This window comes from Coregonus clupeaformis, unplaced genomic scaffold, assembly GCF_020615455.1.
Source record: "Coregonus clupeaformis isolate EN_2021a unplaced genomic scaffold, ASM2061545v1 scaf0434, whole genome shotgun sequence".
In the NCBI taxonomy this organism is placed as follows: domain Eukaryota; kingdom Metazoa; phylum Chordata; class Actinopteri; order Salmoniformes; family Salmonidae; genus Coregonus; species Coregonus clupeaformis.
In genome coordinates this window covers 248,522-269,728 of record NW_025533889.1, presented here as the reverse complement: position 1 = coordinate 269,728, position 21,207 = coordinate 248,522, and the positions used below count along the sequence as shown (strand labels likewise).

Sequence of the window (21,207 nt, the reverse complement as noted above, 5' to 3'; positions counted from 1 at the left end):
TGTGGCATGAAGCCTTAGAGTTCTTAGGAACAGGGATGACTGTGGTCATCTTAAAACATGTGGGGATTACAGACTGGGACAAGGAGAGGTTGAAAATTACTGTGAATATATATGCCTCCCAGCTGTTCTGCGCATGCACTGAGAACACACCCTGGAATACCGTCGGGGCCCGCGGCCTTGCGGGTGTTGACCTGATTAAAGACCTTTCCCACGTCGTCCTCGGAGAGCGAGATCACCCAGTCCTCTGGGTCGGTGATGGCCCTCACACCCGCCTCGATGCTGTTGTTTTGAAAGCGTGCATAAAATGCATTGAGAACGATGTGTTGTACATTGCAGTCGTATCCAACGTGATCATTTGAGAATAGAACTGACCCCCCATTGGTTCAGGCTCAGATGATGCCAGAGTCTCGTTGGGTCCAGCAGAGATGTTGAGACATGTTTTATGAGGGGCCAGATGTCTTTAGAGTGGAGCCAGGCACTAGGTTGGCCTAGAGGGTGTGTGCGTGTGTCTTCCTTAGTTACCACACAGAAAGCCCAGCTCTGCCTGGGACCACACTGTCTTTATTTATCTCAGCGGTTACTTAGATGTCTGCCATGTCATATTTCTCCCTGGGCAGCCTGCCTGTCTCCCTCTCACTCTCAAGGTGAGAAGCATCATACCAGAACAAACTGACTCAAACCTCCCACATCCTTTTAATACTGTTCATACTCCTTCCATCTCTCTTTCCTTTCCAGCACCCTATCTGTGCACACACTCCCTCTTTTTTCTTCCTCATCCGCAGACTCCTTTTCGTTCCCTTCTCAGTCAATCTCTAGCAGTTACTCTTCTGGACAGTTATTAAAAATGTATATTCATGGAGTACTAACAACGTGCCATTCTAGCTTATCTCCATAGCTTTTCACAGTAAGAAATAGAGAGAAATGCATTCAGTGCTTTTGTTGGAGAATAAAATGACAGCACACTCATGCAGCATAAGAAAATCATTCTGTTATTGTTTTTCTCAATGGGAGTGGCAAATAAATCTGTTTTGGAAACTTCTCTCTCAACATCTCTCTCAAGGTTTGATAACTTTTACGTAATATCACGCTTCGATTAACACAGATTAACAGCAAAAAGAAAAGGCGAATTGCGTTATTCCCTTGTAATTTAAATAATTTATTTACCACTAGAGTACCACAACAATAATGTGTTACAATACATCATAGTGGGTCAACAACAACAAAAACATGATCATCATAAACAACAACAACGAAAAATAAAAGCTCTATCATGACAATATTGGTGCCTCGCTCCTCTTCCTGGTTTTCCAGGAAGTCCACTGCCGCGGGTGCCCAAAGTGGGGTGGGGTTAGGGGCGGGGTACTGTCACCTACACTTCCTGATCTAAGTCACATCATCAACACTCCTCATTTAATAAGGGGGAAGTAACGACTAATAAAAAAGGTTAAAAAAAGGTAGAATCAAAATAGCGTCAGTGCAATTCTTTGTATCCAACAATTTTTATTCCTACAAATGACATAAACCTATGACTGAATAATGGCTTTACACTTTGAGGGAGGCGGACGAGACAAAGCTTTTCGAATGCGAATGAGCAGATACAACGCTGGTGTCCATAGAAACTACTGCACACCTGTAAATATGACCTTTTGACCTAAAGTAACCTCAGACCTAATGGAATGGTCTCATAGGTCCATGGAGAATCTCTGAACCAGGTCACATCTACTGTCCATTCTCACCAATTGTATCCCTTCTCTCTAATAATCACTACAACACCACTACAGCTCCCTAACTACTATACCTCCCCATTCCCATACAACTGCATCATATAGACAACGACAACTCTACCTTTAATTCTACTCAGAACAATCCAAAATATCCACAGAAATCTCTGTTAAATGTGTGTTCATGATGACATCACTTCCCTTGTGTAGTTGATGGAATCACATATTTTCCTGTACCTTTTATCACTGTTGAGCTTCCGAAAGCATTCAAGATTCAGTGCACAAGGTAAACAGAACTCAACACTACTTTGGGACACTTTTGTAGTTTAGTTTTTTTGTTATCGAAATGTCAGGACTGTTCGTTCCAACAGTCTGAATATGTTGCCTGCTGCAAGGTTTGGGATGTGTGTGTGTGTTTTTATGAGTATGCCTGTGTGAGGATGAGTCTCTGTTGAAAAGGTAGACATACTAGGTGTGCCTATTTTCTTTCTTTCTTTCTCTCTCTCTCTCTCTCTTAAAGTCTCCTAGCCTCTTTCTGCCTTACGTGGCTGTTACAGCACATATAAACAGCATATGGGATGTGATTATAACGTTACTATGTTATAACATATTAGTAAACTGACATTGGGAAGTGGATTCATCCACCACTTCTCGAGAGAGTTGAAAACGAGTTGGGTGCTAACCATAAAACACTGGATTTTAAATAGGCAATACAATTATCAGAAATCAAAACAAAATAGAAAATTACAATCGTTTCAAAAGGATGCAAAACGAGACAAACAAAAACAAGGAGATGGCTTTGAATGTTGAAAACGGGGGGTCATCTTTGTTTCTCAGACGTATTATTTCACATATAGACACTTATACTTTTTTCCAGTGTTTGCCATACTCTTGCGTCTTTGTGTGACAAGTGTGTGAGGTGAGGCATGTTGACAGGGCCTTTCTAAACACAAAAACACAGGCACGCCTGTACAAAAGCCACAGCTGTGTGTGTGTGTGTGTGTGTGTGTGTGTGTGTATGGTTGTTTCGGGAGACATGTTTTCTGTACCTAGACCTGCTCAGCACCTTTTCAACTTGCTTGTAGGAGATCAAATATGTCTGTACAATAGTGCAGGTGAGTGATAGTGTGACTGACTGTGTGAATGTACAGTATGTGTTTGTCGAAGAATGTGTGTATGTGTGTGTGTGTGTGTGTGTGTGTACGTGTGGGTGGCTAGGTGCACACACATGTGCATATGTGTATGCATGTGTGTGTGACTGAATGTGTGTGTATGCAAGTGGGTATGTGTGTGACTGAATATGCACGTGTGTATGAATGTGTATGACTGAATGTGTGTTGCCTTGTAACAGTTCCTAGCTGCACTTGCAGGACTTGACGATCATGTTGGAGAGCTGCTCTATCTTGGGGGTCTTGCCGATGTAGTAGAGGATGGTGAGAGGCTCCAGATCCTGAGACACACAGCAGGGCGATGCTGACGCCTCCGGGTTGATGGTGTTGTACAGGCCTAGCACCTGAAGTGAAGAATCACACACAGAGGTAAAGTATGAGGCTTGATGTTGACAAAGGCAATGGTCTTTGACCAGTGCTGCTTGAAACTATTAAATAAAATAAAAATGATCTCTTTATCGCAATGAAACACAGAGCCAATGAAACCAGGGCTAGAGGTGACCCTGAATGAAACAGTACAGGGCCAATACTTTTCTTATTTCAGACTCTACAGAGGAATGAGACGATCTACAGAAGAACTCTACTCCACACTGCTACTCTCACCACTGCTCTACACCACCACTCAGACCTCTGCTGGCTCTAAACCAATCCCTTTGGATTATTTAACCTTTGACCCTTGAATTCTCACCTTGGAATGCTGTGTGTCAGCGCTCCATAGATAGGGACAGGCCCCGGCGCAGAAGTTAGCATTGTAGCCCTTGGGCTCGTGGATCCACCTCCAGCCCAGATCCTTCTTGAAGTCGATGTAGAGCGACCGCAAGCAGCAGTTATCCTGGACATTTCTGTGTGTAGGAAGACAGAGAGAGTTAGGAGTGAGGGATGGATACGGTTCTGTGGGAGCCACACGTGTGTGTGTGTGTTTGTATGTGTGTGTGAGGGTGTGTTTGTAAGAGAGAGTGAATACATGCATAGCTGTGAGCGGAGAGAGTTCTGCAATAAGAACAATTGCCAAGTGTGTATGTGTGTCACTGAGAGGATGAGCTGCTGACAGAGAAGGTAACTATTTACTAGGTACAGTGAGGGAAAAAAGTATTTGATCCCCTGCTGATTTTGTACGTTTGCCCACTGACAAAGACATGATCAGTCTATAATTTTAATGGTAGGTTTATTTGAACAGTGAGAGACAGAATAACAACAAAAAAATCCAGAAAAACGCATGTCAAAAATGTTATAAATTGATATGCAATTTAATGAGGGAAATAAGTATTTGACCCCTCTGCAAAACATGACTTAGTACTTGGTGGCAAAACCCTTGTTGGCAATCACAGAGGTCAGACGTTTCTTGTAGTTGGCCACCAGGTTTGCACACATATCAGGAGGGATTTTGTTCCACTCCTCTTTGCAGATCTTCTCCAAGTCATTAAGGTTTCGAGGCTGACGTTTGGCAACTCGAACCTTCAGCTCCCTCCACAGATTTTCTATGGGATTAAGGTCTGGAGACTGGCTAGGCCACTCCAGGACCTTAATGTGCTTTTTCTTGAGCCACTCCTTTGTTGCCTTGGCCGTGTGTTTTGAGTCATTGTCATGCTGGAATACCCATCCACGACCCATTTTCAATGCCCTGGCTGAGGGAAGGAGGTTCTCACCCAAGATTTGACGGTACATGGCCCCGTCCATCGTCCCTTTGATGCGGTGAAGTTGTCCTGTCCCCTTAGCAGAAAAACACCCCCAAAGCATAATGTTTCCACCTCCATGTTTGACGGTGGGGATGGTGTTCTCGGGGTCATAGGTAGCATTCCTCCTCCTCCAAACACGGCGAGTTGAGTTGATGCCAAAGAGCTCGATTTTGGTCTCATCTGACCACAACACTTTCACCCAGTTCTCCTCTGAATCATTCAGATGTTCATTGGCAAACTTCAGGCGGCCCTGTATATGTGCTTTCTTGAGCAGGGGGACCTTGCGGGCACTGCAGGATTTCAGTCCTTCACGGCGTAGTGTGTTACCAATTGTTTTCTTGGTGACTATGGTCCCAGCTGCCTTGAGATCATTGACAAGATCCTCCCGTGTAGTTCTGGGCTGATTCCTCACCGTTCTCATGATCATTGCAACTCCACGAGGTGAGATCTTGCATGGAGCCCCAGGCCGAGGGAGATTGACAGTTATTTTGTGTTTCTTCCATTTGCGAATAATCGCACCAACTGTTGTCACCATCTCACCAAGCTGCTTGGCGATGGTCTTGTAGCCCATTCCAGCCTTGTGTAGGTCTACAATCTTGTCCCTGACATCCTTGGAGAGCTCTTTGGTCTTGGCCATGGTGGAGAGTTTGGAATCTGATTGATTGATTGCTTCTGTGGACAGGTGTCTTTTATGCAGGTAACAAACTGAGATTAGGAGCACTCCCTTTAAGAGTGTGCTCCTAATCTCAGCTCGTTACCTGTGTAAAAGACACCTGGGAGCCAGAAATCTTTCTGATTGAGAGGGTGTCAAATACTTATTTCCCTCATTAAAATGCAAATCAATTTATAACATTTTTGACATGTGTTTTTCTGGATTATTTTGTTGTTATTCTGTCTCTCACTGTTCAAATAAATCTACCATAAAAATTATAGACTGATCATTTCTTTGTCAGTGGGCAAACGTACAAAATCAGCAGGGGATCAAATACTTTTTTCCCTCACTGTATGTATAGTATCTATTAGGTGTGTGTGTGTGTGCATGTGCACATGCTTGTGTGTGTGTTGAGTTCCCGCCAGCAGAGTGGTGTCGGGGTCATGTGAGGATCAGTGGAGTCAGTAGGGGTCAGTACCTGGAGCAGAAGGCAGCGTCCAGGGCTCGTTTGGAGCGGTGGCTCTTGTGCTGGGACTCCAGGCGGTAGGAGGGCAGCAGCATCATGAGCAGGTGGGGAGCCTGGGCGCTGTGGCGCCGCTTCCTATACACCTTCAGGTCTCCGCTGTGGTGGAAGCTGTCATCTATACCTGTCAATCATACACATACATATCATCAATATCCATCATGTTCATACAATGTCAAATCAAGTGTGACATTTTAAAGTGGAAATTACATATTTTTGAAGCCTTTTAAAACCTTGAATACACTAAAATTTGCATTTACTGCTGCACAGGACAATTCTCTGCGACAACAGAGTGATCAAATTAAGATAGAACATTTGTGTAGGACCCATAGGGCTCTGGTCAAAAGTAGTGCACAATATAGTAACTAGTGTGCCATTTGGGACACAACCAATATCATCTGTACCAGTGAATCACACAAACTGCATATCTGCTACTTACTGCACTTCTTGCCAAACACATTGTTGCATAACTATTAATGTCAGTTAGCTACATATGAATACAAGTAAAATACAATGTACTGCCTTTACCTCTCAATTTACAGATATTCTACCTTAATTTGACCACTCTGTTGTCGCAGAGAATTTTCCTGCGCACCAGGAAATGCAAACTGTAGTGTTCAAGGTTTAAAAAGGCTTCTAAAGTTTGTAATTTTCACGTTAAAATTTCAGACTTGATTTGCCCGAACAAAAAATGTATCAACCCCTTCAAAAATGTCCATAATAATTCAAATGTCCTGTTGCTGCAGGATTATTTTCCTGCTGTGAGAAACTGGTCAAATTAAGATAGCATCTGTATACCTGTAGAGTAACACACATATCCTGTCCAATACATACCTGCAAAGCGGGTTTCCAGCTCCTCACTCTTATTGGGGATGATGTAGTTGTTTGAGGGCACAAATGTGCAGCACGGACAGTGCAAGCTGATCTTGAATCCACTGTTTCTGTCTGGGGGGAAAAATAGACAGGATTGTTCATCCACAACAGGCCAATGAGATTTCAGCATCACATATGATCAGTGATTCAGCTGTAGTATAGGAGGTCAAAACCTCCACGTCCTACCTCTGTGAAGCAACCATTCACTGACTGCCTCTGTCACGTCAAAAGACAGCCACTCCCCCTCCGTGCGCGTGCGCACCACCTTGCTGTCGATGTAGCGCTGCGTCGGGGACGCCAAGTCCTTGTGACTCAAAATCTGTGGAAACACATCAAGCGCACGTGTGAGTCCACATGCACAACACAAGTCCTATGTACGAGAACAACCTGGAGGGAAACTCTGGTAAGTGTCCCAGAAGTCGCTCCTGGTTCAGTTACTTGGGTCTGGTAGTGGTCCCCCCTGTCCCCCCAGTCTCCCCTCTCCCTGATTGATTGAGCAGGTCTAGGAGGAGCCAAGCTGGGCCGGAAACAGATGCCGGACAGAGCGATGTTATTCTGCTGTCCTTCATAACCATGTATTTATGTTGGCCATGCTCTCCTTAATGTGAAAAACACTGCTCCTCTACTCCACCACTGTCTGCTACACCACTGAGATCTACTGCTACTACAGGGAAGCCTAACGAGAGAAGCGAGAGAGGGAGGGAGAAGAGGTAGGGGAAAGGCGAGAGAGAGGCAGAGAGAGAGAGAGAGAGAGAGAGAGAGAGAGAGAGAGAGAGAGAGAGAGAGAGGAGAGGAGAGAGAGAGAGAGAGAGAGAGAGAGAGAGAGAGAGAGAGAGAGAGAGAGAGAGAGAGAGAGAGAGAGAGAGAGAGAGAGAGAGAGAGAGAGAGAGAGAGAGAGGAAAGAGAGGTTGAGACCAGTCAAAACCTCTGAAAAGTAAGCCTACAGAGACTGGGGCCAATTGCTTATAAACTCTTGAGATGAGAGACAGAGATGGGGGCCGATCTACCTGGATGGCTACTTACTTCAACATATCTAGGCCCTAGCTATCTTTCCTCTAGGCCCTGGCTAGTCTTCACTAGGCCCTGGTGAGTGAACCATCTCAGGGCCCGATCACTCCTCAACAGTCATGGCAAAGAGAAAACCTTTCCACTCGATAATGTATAGTATCACTGTATCTCTGAAAAATACATAATTATGATAGGCTAAATTCCACTCTGTATCTGCATGTGTGTGGAACTACACAAGTCAGCGTAAGGTTTTGGGTGTCCAGTTCATGTACAACACGACTTGAATGTATTACTGAAGGTTATCAGTTGATCTCCTTGGAGAAACTCTCTCTGGTTGCACCGGCTCTATTCATCCTCCCTCACACGCTTTCAATCGCCTGTGTTTGCGTGAGAAAATCCTCCATGTTGAGCTGTGTTTAGGCCACCTGTCATTCCCCTGGCTGGACATAAACACTACCACGCCCTGGGAATGGGCTGGTGCCGAAGGCCCTACACTGTGTGGAGGCAGTAGACGCTGGGCTGGCTGGGCTGGAGCGCAGCCCCCGGAGACTCAGCACCGGGTCTAAATCACCGCTCTGCATTCCACACTCCTCTCTCCACTCACAAATAACGCTGGACTGATCCATGAGCCGCCCGGCTCCCGACACTACCGACTCACACATTACTAACAGGCCCATGCTGAGCTTCATAATGTGTGTGTGTGTGTGTGTGTGTGTGCACGCATGTACGCTCAAGTATGGCATATAGTAATTTAGTGGTAAGCATTTAGTCATCTATTTCACACTGGTCTGAAGTGGTAAAATATAGGGGATTAAAACAAAAAGTGGTATCTTTGTGGAATACCACCATAGTATTATTCATGCTGTGTCAGGTGTGCCAATGGAGACACAGTATGTATATAGTATGGAGTGGTTGAGTAAAGACTAAAGGAAAATACACACCATAATGTACATCAGCCGTGCATAGTAAATCACCTGCTGGGTGTCGATGAACGGTGGCGATTGCACATGTAGAATCGTCGGGAAATTAACAGAAAATGACAGCAGTTGTTCTGTGGTTAGAGGTGATACGATGGCCACTCACTGCTTTTAACCAATCGCTGGCATGGTCTGTTTTGACCTTAAGTGGAAATGACACTAGATCCAGCTCAGAGTGGTTAATCAACTAGGTTTTCCTCCAACTGGCTACAGATTTTCATGCGAATATTCTAAAATCCACATAAAAACAATATGCACATTTTCCCACCAGAGATGTGTATCCATCAAATTGACTTGTTGTAGATAAAAAGCTGTGCGTGATGACATAGTGCACATAAAAATACCTTTTGCGGTTAAATTCCCATGTACCAAATAAAAAATACAAGTTCAATGGGTTTCCATTGCATTTTCAACTCTACTGATGGTTTTCTCACAAACAATGTTGCTTTATATAGCGAGTGTGCCAACTCTGGTATTGGCATGTGCGCTCTAGCCAACAGCTCACAGATACAGTGCGGTTAGGCCTATAGCCTACATGATGAGATTATTATTTATTTGTCAAATGGCAGCCAAGCATCGATGATCATGTCACCAAAATAAGACCCTCGATATTTATTGGAAAGGAGCATCAAGCTCATCACCTTGCACTTTCTCCAACCTGTGAAGTTCATCATAATTTATTTAATCTGTAGCCTAATAAACTGCATGCTTTCCGTACAAGTCGTAGTGGGAGTACCACACAACATGTCATCGCGTGACTCCAAGTTTACTTCGATATGATGGTTATTATATCAATATTTGTGAATAATAGCATTTCCACCAACATTTCTCGCATAATTAATTATACTGACACAAAAAGATGCCACCTTGTCTAGCGTACTTTGTTTAGTCTACATTTGGAAAGTTTACCGACAAATGTTCTGTTTCCATCAGGCTGGTCGTAAAATGTTTTATCCAACATGTACTTTACTCACATAAAAAGGTTGAATTGGCCTCCCGAGTGGCACAGCGGTCTAAGGCACTGCATCGCAGTGCTAGAGGCGTTACTACAGACCTGGTTCGATCCCAGGCTGTATCACAACCGGCCGTGATCGGGAGTCCCATAGGGCGGTGCACAATTGGCCCAGCGTCGTCCGGGTTAGGGGAGGGTTTGGCCGGGGGGGGCTTTACTTGGCTCATCGCGCTCTAGCGACTCCTTGTGGCGGCCGGACGCCTGCAGGCTGACTCGGTCGTCAGTTGAACAATGTTTCCTCCGACACATTGGTGCGGCTGGCTTCCGGGTTAAGTGGGTGGGTGTTAAGAAGCATGGTTTGGCGGGTCATGTTTCGGAGGACGCATGACTGGACCTTCGCCTCCCGAGCCCATTGTGGAGTTGCAGTGATGACACATGATCAATATTGGGGAGAAAAAGGGGGTAAAATACCAATAATAATACCAAATAAAAATAAAATATTGGATGGAAACCTGGTTAGAGATGAGGACAGAAGGGAGGTTTACCTGGTACAGCTCGATCCTCTGTTCAGACACGCGGGCCTTGGGGTTCTGGAGGCGAAAGACGCGTAGCTCAGCCTTGACCAGGTTAGAGGCATTCTTCTCCATGGAGGTCACGTCGAAGGTGAGCCGTCTGTAGTACGGGTTGTAGTGCGTGGGAGAGATGACATCTGAAACACAGGAAGGAGGACGGAGTTTAGCAACACGACTGACGATTGTGTTTGTGTGTGTATGTAAAGACAAGCCCAATCCAAATGTAATGGCTGACAGGGTGAAAATACTTTTACTCTTCCCCAGTTTATTTACTCACTGTATTCAGTTGAGAGGTCATAAAAGGCTAAATGACGTTCAGGCTCATCTTCTCAAATTCTCATAGGTTCTCTATCAGAAACCACAGCAGTTTTCAAATAGCTCACACCCCAGATTAGAATTGATGCCATTCGCTCTCTTGCAATGTTCAGACACACACGTCTCCCTGTCTCTCGTGAGGGTCACTTGGGGTAATGCTGCAGTACATATGGTTCCTATAGGAACCCGGTACTATGGTAACGCTCACTGAATACTCCCGAACATGTGTGTAGCTCTGTGTAAGTATCTGATACGGGACCTGCACAGTAGTACTGTAACACTCACACACTACTCAAAACCATGTGTGGTGGAAGCGTGTGTTTGACAGAAGCTTACACAGTAGAACCGGGTGACGCACTTAGCACTGACAACCCTGTGTGTAGTGGTGCGCCTGACAGCCAGGCTCGGGCGCAGAAAGTAATGCAACAACCGTAATGCTGGGATCCATGTGTGCGGCGGTGTGTGTTTGACAGTTCCCTACACCACTGTGTATTAGGAGACCCAGAGCCTTAAATTGATGGCTGCAACTTTAGGCAGAAGCCCAGGATTAGCCAGCCACCGTGGTTTGTTTAAAGAGAGTATACAACCGCAACGACCATCAAGACAGGAGGGAGGGGGAGGAGAGAAGGGGGAGAGAAACTGCTAAGCAGTTGTACTTGGACCAGACCTAAAAGGACAACTACAGCCAAAATACCATTTACTTTACTAAACACTGAAATAAATTAGTTATCTCAAATATTACTTGATATATATTACTGCACTGTCGGAGCTAGAAGCACAAGCATTTCACTACACCCGCAATAACGTCTGCTAAACACGTGTATGTGACCAATAAAATTGGATTTGATTTGAATTATAATAGCTTGTGTGTGTGTGTGTGCGGTTTGTGTGTGTGTTAAACAAAAAGCTGTGACAATGCTCTTGTGCCAGAGGGAGCATGTGTGAGGTGACTGTGTCTAATGTGACCTGATCTTCTTAGTGAGATTCACACTCAGGTCTCTCACAGGCACCTACCAAATACCCGTCCCAGCATCATGTTTCAGAGCAGTTGCAGTCTATCAATCTTTTTTCTCTCTCTCATTTTCTCTCTCTCTGTATTTCTCTCTCTCTGTGTGTTGCGCCAGTGACCAATGGTCTGGGCGCGCCAACACTAACCCTTCTCTGTGTGACCAGAGAGTCAGATGAGCCAAGACTAACTACGCTCTTGCTCGCTTCCTTCCCATCCGTCAACAGAGAAAGTCACACTTCCAAGTCCCAATGGGCCAGCTTAAGGCTGTGTGTAACTTCTACACAGCGGTGCTGCCTCATGAATGAGGCCGCTGTGCTTAACACAACACTGGCTGCATTGACCGAGGGCACAGGGAATAGTGCAGCTGGACTAACCACAATGAACACACACTCACCTACTGTACAGGTCTGGATAGCCATTCGCACACATACAATCTATTTGGATACACTTCAAACAGACATACAGTGAGGGAAAAAATAATTTGATCCCCTGCTGATTTTATACGTTTGCCCACTGACAAAGACATGATCAGTCTATAATTTTAATGGTAGGTTTATTTGAACAGTGAGAGACAGAATAACAACAAAAAAATCCAGAGAAACGCATGTAAAAAATTGTATATATTGATTTGCATTTTAATGAGGGAAATAAGTATTTGACCCCTCCGCAAAACATGACTTAGTACTTGGTGGCAAAATCCTTGTTGGCAATCACAGAGGTCAGACGTTTCTTGTAGTTGGCCACCAGGTTTGCAGTTGGCCACCAGGTTTGCACACATCTCAGGAGGGATGTTGTCCCACTCCTCTTTGTAGATCTTCTCCAACTCATTAAGGTTTCGAGGCTGACGTTTGGCAACTCGAACCTTCAGCTCCCTCCACAGATTTTCTATGGGATTAAGATCTGGAGACTGGCTAGGCCACTCCAGGACCTTAATGTGCTTCTTCTTGAGCCACTCCTTTGTTGCCTTGGCCGTGTGTTTTAGGTCATTGTCATGCTGGAATACCCATCCATGACCCATTTTCAATGCCCTGGCTGAGGGAAGGAGGTTCTCACCCAAGATTTGATGGTACATGGCCCTGTCCATCGTCCCTTTGATGCGGTGAAGTTGTCCTGTCCCCTTAGCAGAAAAACACCCCCAAAGCATAATGTTTCCACCTCCATGTTTGACGGTGGGGATGGTGTTCTTGGGGTCATAGGCAACATTCCTCCTCCTCCAAACACGGCGAGTTGAGTTGATGCCAAAGAGCTCCATTTTGGTCTCATCTGACCACAACACTTTCACCCAGTTCTCCTCTGAATCATTCAGATGTTCATTGGCAAAATTCAGACGGGCCTTTATATGTGCTTTCTTGAGCAGGGGGACCTTGCGGGCGCTGCAGGATTTCAGTCCTTCACGGCATAGTGTGTTACCAATTGTTTTCTTGTTGACTATGGTCCCAGCTGCCTTGAGATCATTGACAAGATCCTCCCGTGTAGTTCTGGGCTGATTCCTCACCGTTCTCATGATCATTGCAACTCCACGAGGTGAGATCTTGCATGGAGCCCCAGGCCGAGTGAGATTGACAGGTCTTTTGTGTTTCTTCCATTTGCGAATAATCGCACCAACTGTTGTCACCTTTTCATCAAGCTGCTTGGCGATGGTCTTGTAGCCCATTCCAGCCTTGTGTAGGTCTACAATCTTGTCCCTGACATCCTTGGAGAGCTCTTTGGTCTTGGCCATGGTGGAGAGTTTGGAATCTGATTGATTGATTGCTTCTGTGGACAGGTGTCTTTTATACAGGTAACAAACTGAGATTAGGAGCACTCCCTTTAAGAGTGTGCTCCTAATCTCAGCTCGTTACCTGTATAAAAGACACCTGGGAGCCAGAAATCTTTCTGATTGAGAGGGGGTCAAATACTTATTTCCCTCATTAAAATGCTAATCAATTTATAACATTTTTGACATGCGTTTTTCTGTATTTTTTTGTTGTTATTCTGTCTCTCACTGTTCAAATAAACCTACCATTAAAATTATAGACTGATCATTTCTTTGTCAGTGGGCAAACGTACAAAATCAGCAGGGGATCAAATACTTTTTTCCCCTCACTGTACATACCCCACCAGACACGCCACAACGGGTTTCTTCACGGTACTCTGCCACCAGAGATTACTCAAGCAAAGTTTAGCTTTAAAAAACAGATAAAAAATACATTGTGTATCACAGTGCCTCTTCTTTCTAAAGACCTAATCTAACTGTACTGTATATAAGAATATGAATATATGAAGTGTGTAAATAGTATTTTTTGTTGTCTCCTTGTGTCTTTCCTAACTCTTTTTTAATTTAAAAATATTTATTTTCAATTTAATGTGATATCTTATGTTGTTCTTGTCTATAACTGTTCTTTATTTCATTATGTACAGTGGGGAAAAAAAGTATTTAGTCAGCCACCAATTGTGCAAGTTCTCCCACTTAAAAAGATGAGAGGCCTGTAATTTTCATCATAGGTACACGTCAACTATGACAGATAAAATCAGATTTTTTTTCTCCAGAAAATCACATTGTAGGATTTTTTATGAATTTATTTGCAAATTATGGTGGAAAATAAGTATTTGGTCAATAACAAACAAGCAAGATTTCTGGCTCTCACAGACCTGTAACTTCTTCTTTAAGAGGCTCCTCTGTCCTCCACTCGTTACCTGTATTAATGGCACCTGTTTGAACTTGTTATCAGTATAAAAGACACCTGTCCACAACCTCAAACAGTCACACTCCAAACTCCACTATGGCCAAGACCAAAGAGCTGTCAAAGGACACCAGAAACAAAATTGTAGACCTGCACCAGGTTGGGAAGACTGAATCTGCAATAGGTAAGCAGCTTGGTTTGAAGAAATCAACTGTGGGAGCAATTATTAGGAAATGGAAGACATACAAGACCACTGATAATCTCCCTCGATCTGGGGCTCCACGCAAGATCTCACCCCGTGGGGTCAAAATGATCACAAGAACGGTGAGCAAAAATCCCAGAACCACACGGGAGGACCTAGTGAATGACCTGCAGAGAGCTGGGACCAAAGTAACAAAGCCTACCATCAGTAACACACTACGCCGCCAGGGACTCAAATCCTGCAGTGCCAGACGTGTCCCCCTGCTTAAGCCAGTACATGTCCAGGCCCGTCTGAAGTTTGCTAGAGTGCATTTGGATGATCCAGAAGAGGATTGGGAGAATGTCATATGGTCAGATGAAACCAAAATAGAACTTTTTGGTAAAAACTCAACTCGTCGTGTTTGGAGGACAAAGAATGCTGAGTTGCATCCAAAGAACACCATACCTACTGTGAAGCATGGGGGTGGAAACATCATGCTTTGGGGCTGTTTTTCTGCAAAGGGACCTGGACGACTGATCCGTGTAAAGGAAAGAATGAATGGGGCCATGTATCGTGAGATTTTGAGTGAAAACCTCCTTCCATCAGCAAGGGCATTGAAGATGAAACGTGGCTGGGTCTTTCAGCATGACAATGATCCCAAACACACCGCCCGGGCAACGAAGGAGTGGCTTCGTAAGAAGCATTTCAAGGTCCTGGAGTGGCCTAGCCAGTCTCCAGATCTCAACCCCATAGAAAATATTTTTAGGGAGTGGGCCAAAATACCAGCAACAGTGTGTGAAAACCTTGTGAAGACTTACAGAAAACGTTTGACCTGTGTCATTGCCAACAAAGGGTATATAACAAAGTATTGAGAAACTTTTGTTATTGACCAAATACTTATTTTCCACCATAATTTGCAAATAAATTCATAAAAAATTCTACAATGTGATTTTCTGGAATTTTTTTTCTCATTTTGTCTGTCATAGTTGACGTGTACCTATGATGAAAATTACAGGCCTCTCTCATCTTTTTAAGTGGGAGAACTTGCACAATTGGTGGCTGACTAAATACTTTTTTCCCCCACTGTATTTGTATGTTTTATGTGGACCCCAGTAAGAGTAGCTGCTGCATGTACAGTAGCTAATGGGGATCGTAATAAACTAAACTAAACAAACAAATGCAAGCACGCAAACACACACACACAAAGCTACTGTATATCCGTTAAATACATATGGAATGCTCTCTCACACACAACTACTACACAATAGGTCATTTTACTCAACAAAACATAAACAGTCAAGCAGACACACACACACACACACACACACAATACAGTAATACATCCTCCCTCAGATGGTAATAAATCCTGATCTATTCATGTCATGGTCAAGTCAACTGGGGAATTCTGGGTGACTCAATAAGCCAACCACTGGTTGACATGAGGTTCAGTGGCAGAGAGAGAGAGAGAGAGAGAGAGAGAGAGAGAGAGAGAGAGAGAGAGAGAGAGAGAGAGAGAGAGAGAGAGAGAGAGAGAGAGAGAGAGAGAGAGAGAGAGAGAGAGAGAGTGTGTCAGTCAGACCACGTTAACACTAATTTATATGAACGTGACACCAAAATGATCCACCACAACTGGCGCCGCTGTGGTCTTTCTGTGGCACTGTCCCCAGGCTCATTCAGGGAATTGAGAAGCGAGGAGGCAGTGGTGATGTCACACACAGAAAGGGGTTGCACTATACTTTCATTAACCAGACCAAGGCCTCCCTTCTTCTCTCTTTCCTCACAGAGGGGAGCCTGATGTCACATGAGAGCTGTCTCACACAGCGAATAGACAGACCCCTGATCCCTCTAATCATTCCCTTCATTACTCATCACTTCCATGACATCATAGGCCAATGGCAAAATAGTCAGGCATGTGCAGCTGGGTGAAAAATACTATAATGCCCCCATGTACAGTACCAGTCAAAAGTTTGGACACAAGTAACTCTGGTGGTCCTCTGTAGCTCCATTGGTAGATCATGGCGCTTGTAACGCCAGGGTAGTGGGTTCGATCCCCGGGACCACCCATACGTAAAAATGTATGCGCAATTGACTGTAAGTCGCTTTGGATAAAAGCGTCTGCTAAATTGCATATTATTATTATTATATTAACTACTCATTCCAGGGTTTTTCTTTATGTTTACTATTTTCTACATTGCAGAATAATAGCGAAAACATCAGAACTATGAAATAACATATATGGAATCATGTCAAAAAAGTATTTAGTCAGCCACCAATTGTGCAAGTTCTCCCACTTAAAAAGATGAGAGAGGCCTGTAATTTTCATCATAGGTACACGTCAACTATGACAGACAAAATGAGATTTTTTTTCTCCAGAAAATCACATTGTAGGATTTTTTATGAATTTATTTGCAAATTATGGTGGAAAATAAGTATTTGGTCAATATCAAAAGTTTCTCAATACTTTGTTATATACCCTTTGTTGGCAATGACACAGGTCAAACGTTTTCTGTAAGTCTTCACAAGGTTTTTACACACTGTTGCTGGTATTTTGGCCCATTCCTCCATGCAGATCTTCTCTAGAGCAGTGATGTTTTGGGGCTGTCGCTGGGCAACACGGACTTTCAACTCCCTCCAAAGATTTTCTATGGGGTTGAGATCTGGAGACTGGCTAGGCCACTCCAGGACCTTGAAATGCTTCTTACGAAGCCACTCCTTCATTGCCCGGGCGGTGTGTTTGGGATCATTGTCATGCTGAAAGACCCAGCCATGTTTAATCTTCAATGCCCTTGCTGATGGAAGGAGGTTTTCACTCAAAATCTCACGATACATGGCCCCATTCATTCTTTCCTGTACACGGATCAGTCGTCCTGGTCCCTTTGCAGAAAAACAGCCCCAAAGCATGATGTTTTCACCCCCATGCTTCACAGTAGGTATGGTGTTCTTTGGATGCAACTCAGCATTCTTTGTCCTCCAAACACGACGAGTTGAGTTTTTACTATTTTTGTTTTGTTTCATCTGACCATAAAACATTCTCCCAATCCTCTTCTGGATCATCCAAATGCACTCTAGCAAACTTCAGACGGGCCTGGACATGTACTGGCTTAAGCAGGGGAACACGTCTGGCACTGCAGGATTTGAGTCCCTGGCGGCGTAGTGTGTTACTGATGGTAGGCCTTGTTACTTTGGTCCCAGCTCTCTGCAGGTCATTCACTAGGTCCTCCCGTGTGGTTCTGGGATTTTTGCTCACCGTTCTTGTGATCATTTTGACCCCACGGGGTGAGATCTTGCGTGGAGCCCCAGATCGAGGGAGATTATCAGTGGTCTTGTATGTCTTCCATTTCCTAATAATTGCTCCCACAGTTGATTTCTTCAAACCAAGCTGCTTACCTATTGCAGATTCAGTCTTCCCAGCCTGGTGCAGGTCTACAATTTTGTTTCTGGTGTCCTTTGACAGCTCTTTGGTCTTGGCCATAGTGGAGTTTGGAGTGTGACTGTTTGAGGTTGTGGACAGGTGTCTTTTGTACTGATAAGTTCAAACAGGTGCCATTAATACAGGTAACGAGTGGAGGACAGAGGAGCCTCTTAAAGAAGAAGTTACAGGTCTGTGAGAGCCAGAAATCTTGCTTGTTTGTAGGTGACCAAATACTTATTTTCCACCATAATTTGCAAATAAATTCATTAAAAATCCTACAATGTGATTTTCTGGAGAGAAAAAAATCTCAATTTGTCTGTCATAGTTGACGTGTACCTATGATGAAAATTACAGGCCTCTCTCATCTTTTTAAGTGGGAGAACTTGCACAATTGGTGGCTGACTAAATACTTTTTTTCCCCACTGTAAGCCAGTTGAGAACAAGTTCTCATTTACAACTGCGACCTGGCCAAGATAAAGCAAAGCAGTGCGATAAAAACAACAACACAGAGTTACATATGGTTACATATGGGGTAAACAAAACATAAAGTCAAAAATACAACAGAAAATATATATACAGTGTGTGCGAATGTAGTAAGTTATGGAGGTAAGGCAATAAATAGGCCATAGTGCAAAATAGTTACAATTTCGTATTAACACTGGAATGATAGATGTGCAAAAGATTATGTGCAAATAGAGATACTGGGGTGCAAAATTAGCAAAATAACTAACAATATGGGGATGAGGTAGGTGGGTGGGCTAATTTCAGAATGGCTGTGTACAGGTGCAGTGATCGGTAAGCTGCTCTGACAATTGACGCTTAAAGTTAGTGAGGGAGATAAGAGTCTCCAGCTTCAGAGATTTTTGCAGTTCGTTCCAGTCATTGGCAGCAGAGAACTGGAAGGAATGGCGGCCAAAGGTGGTGTTGGCTTTGGGGATGACCAGTGAGATATACCTGCTGGAGCGCAGACTACAGGTGGGTGTTGCTCTGGTGACCAGTGAGCTAAGATAAGACAGGGATTTGCCTAGCAGTGATTTATAGATGACCTGGAGCCAGTGGGTTTGGCGACTAATATGTAGTGAGGGCCAGCCAACAAGAGCGTACAGGTCACAATGGTGGGTAGTATATGGGATTTTGGTGACAAAACGGATGGCACTGTGATAGACTTCATCCAATTTGCTGAGTAGAGTGTTGGAGGCTATTTTGTAAATGACATCGCCGAAGTCAAGGATCGGTAGGATAGTCAATTTTACGAGGGCATGTTTGGCAGCATGAGTGAAGGAGGCTTTGTTGCGAAATAGGAAGCCGATTCTAGATCTAACTTTTGTTGGAGATGCTTAATGTGAGTCTGGAAGGAGAGTTTACAGTCTAACCAGACACCTAGGTATTTGTAGTTGTCCACATACTCTAGGTCAGACCCGCCGAGAGTAGTGATTCTAGTCGGGTGGGCGGGTACAAGCAGCGTTCGGTTGAAGAGCATGCATTTAGTTTTAATAGTGTTTAAGAGCAGTTGGAGGCTATGGAAGGAGTGTTGTATGGCATTGAAGCTCGTTTGGAGGTTTGTTTACACAGAGTCCAATGAAGGCCCAGATGTATACAAAATGGTGTCCGCATAGAGGTAGATCGAGGTAGATCCGAGCGTCACCAGTAGCAAGAGCGACATCATTGATATACACAGAGAATATAGTCGGCTCGAGAATTGAACCCTGTGGCACCCCCATAGAGACGGCCAGAGGTCTAGTCAACAGGCCCTCGGATTTGACACATTGAACTCTATCTGAGAAGTAGTTGGTGAACCAGGCGAGGCAGTCATTAGAGAAACCAAGGCTATTTAGTCTGCCAATAAGAATACGGTGGTTGACAGAGTCGAAAGCCTTGGCCAGGTCGATGAAGACGGCTGCGCAGTACTGTATTTTATCGATCGCGGTTATAATATCGTTTAGGACCTTGAGTGTGGCTGATGTGCACCCATGACCAGCTCGGAAACCGGATTGCATAGCGGAAAAGGTACGGTGGGATTCGAATTGGTCGGTGATCTGACCCTTTGGGGGGATGACCGCGGCAGCTTTCCAATCTCTGGGGATCTCAGACGTTACGAAAGAGAGGTTGAACAGGCTAGTAATAGGGGTTGCGACAATTTTGGTGGCTAATTTTAGAAAGAAAGGGTCCAGATTGTCTAGCCCAGTTGATTTGTAGGGGTCCAGATTTTTCAGCTCTTTCAGAACATCAGTTGTCTGAATTTGTGTGAAGGAGAAGCGGGGGGCGGGGCATGGGCAAGTTGCAGCGGAGGGTGCAGAGCTGGTGGCCGGGGTAGTGGTAGCCAGGTGGAAAGCATGGCCAGCCGTAGCAAAATGCTTGTTGAAATTCTCTGAGGTGTGTTTTGGGTCAATGTCCTGTTGAAAAACAAATTACAGTCCCACTAAGCGCAAACCAGATGGGATGGCGTATCGCTGCAGAATGCTGTGGTAGCCATGCTGGTTAAGTGTGCCTTGAATTCTAAATAAATCACAGACAGTGTCACCAGCAAAGCCCCCCCACACCATGCTTCACAGTGGGAACCACACATCCGGAGATTATCCGTTTCCCTACTCTGTGTCTCACAAAGATACAGCGGTTGGAACCAAAAATCTCAAATTTGGACTCATCAGACTAAAGGACAGATTTCCACCGGTCTAATGTCCATTGCTTGTGTTTCTTGGCCCAAGCAACTCCCTTCTTCTTATTGGTGTCCTTTAGTAGTGGTTTCTTCACAGTCTCCTCTGAACAGTTGATGTTGAGATGTGTCTGTTACTTGAACTCTGTGAAGCATTTATTTGTGCTGCAATCTGAGGTGCAGTTAACTCTAGTGAACTTATCCTCTGCAGCAGAGGTAACTCTGGGTCTTCCTTTCCTGTGGCGGTCCTCATGAGAGCCAGTTTCATCATAGCGCTTGATGGTTTTTGCGACTGCACATGAAGAAACTTTCAAAGTTTTTGAAATTTTCCGGATTGACTGACCTTCATGTCTTAAAGTAATGATGGAATGTTGTTTATCTTTGCTTATTTGAGCTGTTCTTGCCATAATATGAACTCGGTATTTTAACAAACAGGGCTATCTTCTGTATACCACCCCTACCTTGTCACAACACAACTGATTGGCTCAAACGCATTAAGGAAAGATTGAAATTCCACAAATGTACTTTTAACAAGGCACACCTGTTAATTGAAATGCATTCCAGGTGACTACCTCATGAAGATGGTTGAGAGAATGTCAAGAGTGTGCAAAGCTGTCATCAAGGCAAAGGGTGGCTACTTTGAAGAATCTCAAATATAAAATATATTTTGATTTGTTTAACACCTTTGTGGTTACTACATGATTCCATATGTGTAGAATATAGAATACAATGTAGAAAATAGTAAAAATAAAGAAAAACCCTGGAATGAGTAGGTGTGTCCAAACTTTTGACTGGTACTGTATATTCAGAAGCCAAGTAAGTATGATTGTCATGGACTTTCAATAATAAAA

The 21,207-nt window shown here is 44.2% G+C and overlaps 1 protein-coding gene across 1 annotated transcript in view; it reads right to left on the bottom strand.

Annotated features, from left to right (window-relative positions):
- Positions 1 to 1,143: 1,143 nt before the first annotated feature.
- LOC121543497 (transforming growth factor beta-2 proprotein) overlaps positions 1,144 to 21,207 on the bottom strand; it is a 56,250-nt gene continuing 36,186 nt past the window's right edge. Inside the window, exons 2-7 of the mRNA XM_041853387.2 lie at positions 10,097 to 10,260; positions 6,801 to 6,933; positions 6,576 to 6,686; positions 5,697 to 5,865; positions 3,579 to 3,732; positions 1,144 to 3,234 (exon numbers count right to left, since the gene is read on the bottom strand). Of these exons, the coding sequence (XP_041709321.2) occupies positions 3,076 to 3,234; positions 3,579 to 3,732; positions 5,697 to 5,865; positions 6,576 to 6,686; positions 6,801 to 6,933; positions 10,097 to 10,260 (890 nt within the window). The 3' untranslated portion in view covers positions 1,144 to 3,075. The remainder of the gene's footprint in view (positions 3,235 to 3,578; positions 3,733 to 5,696; positions 5,866 to 6,575; positions 6,687 to 6,800; positions 6,934 to 10,096; positions 10,261 to 21,207) is intronic.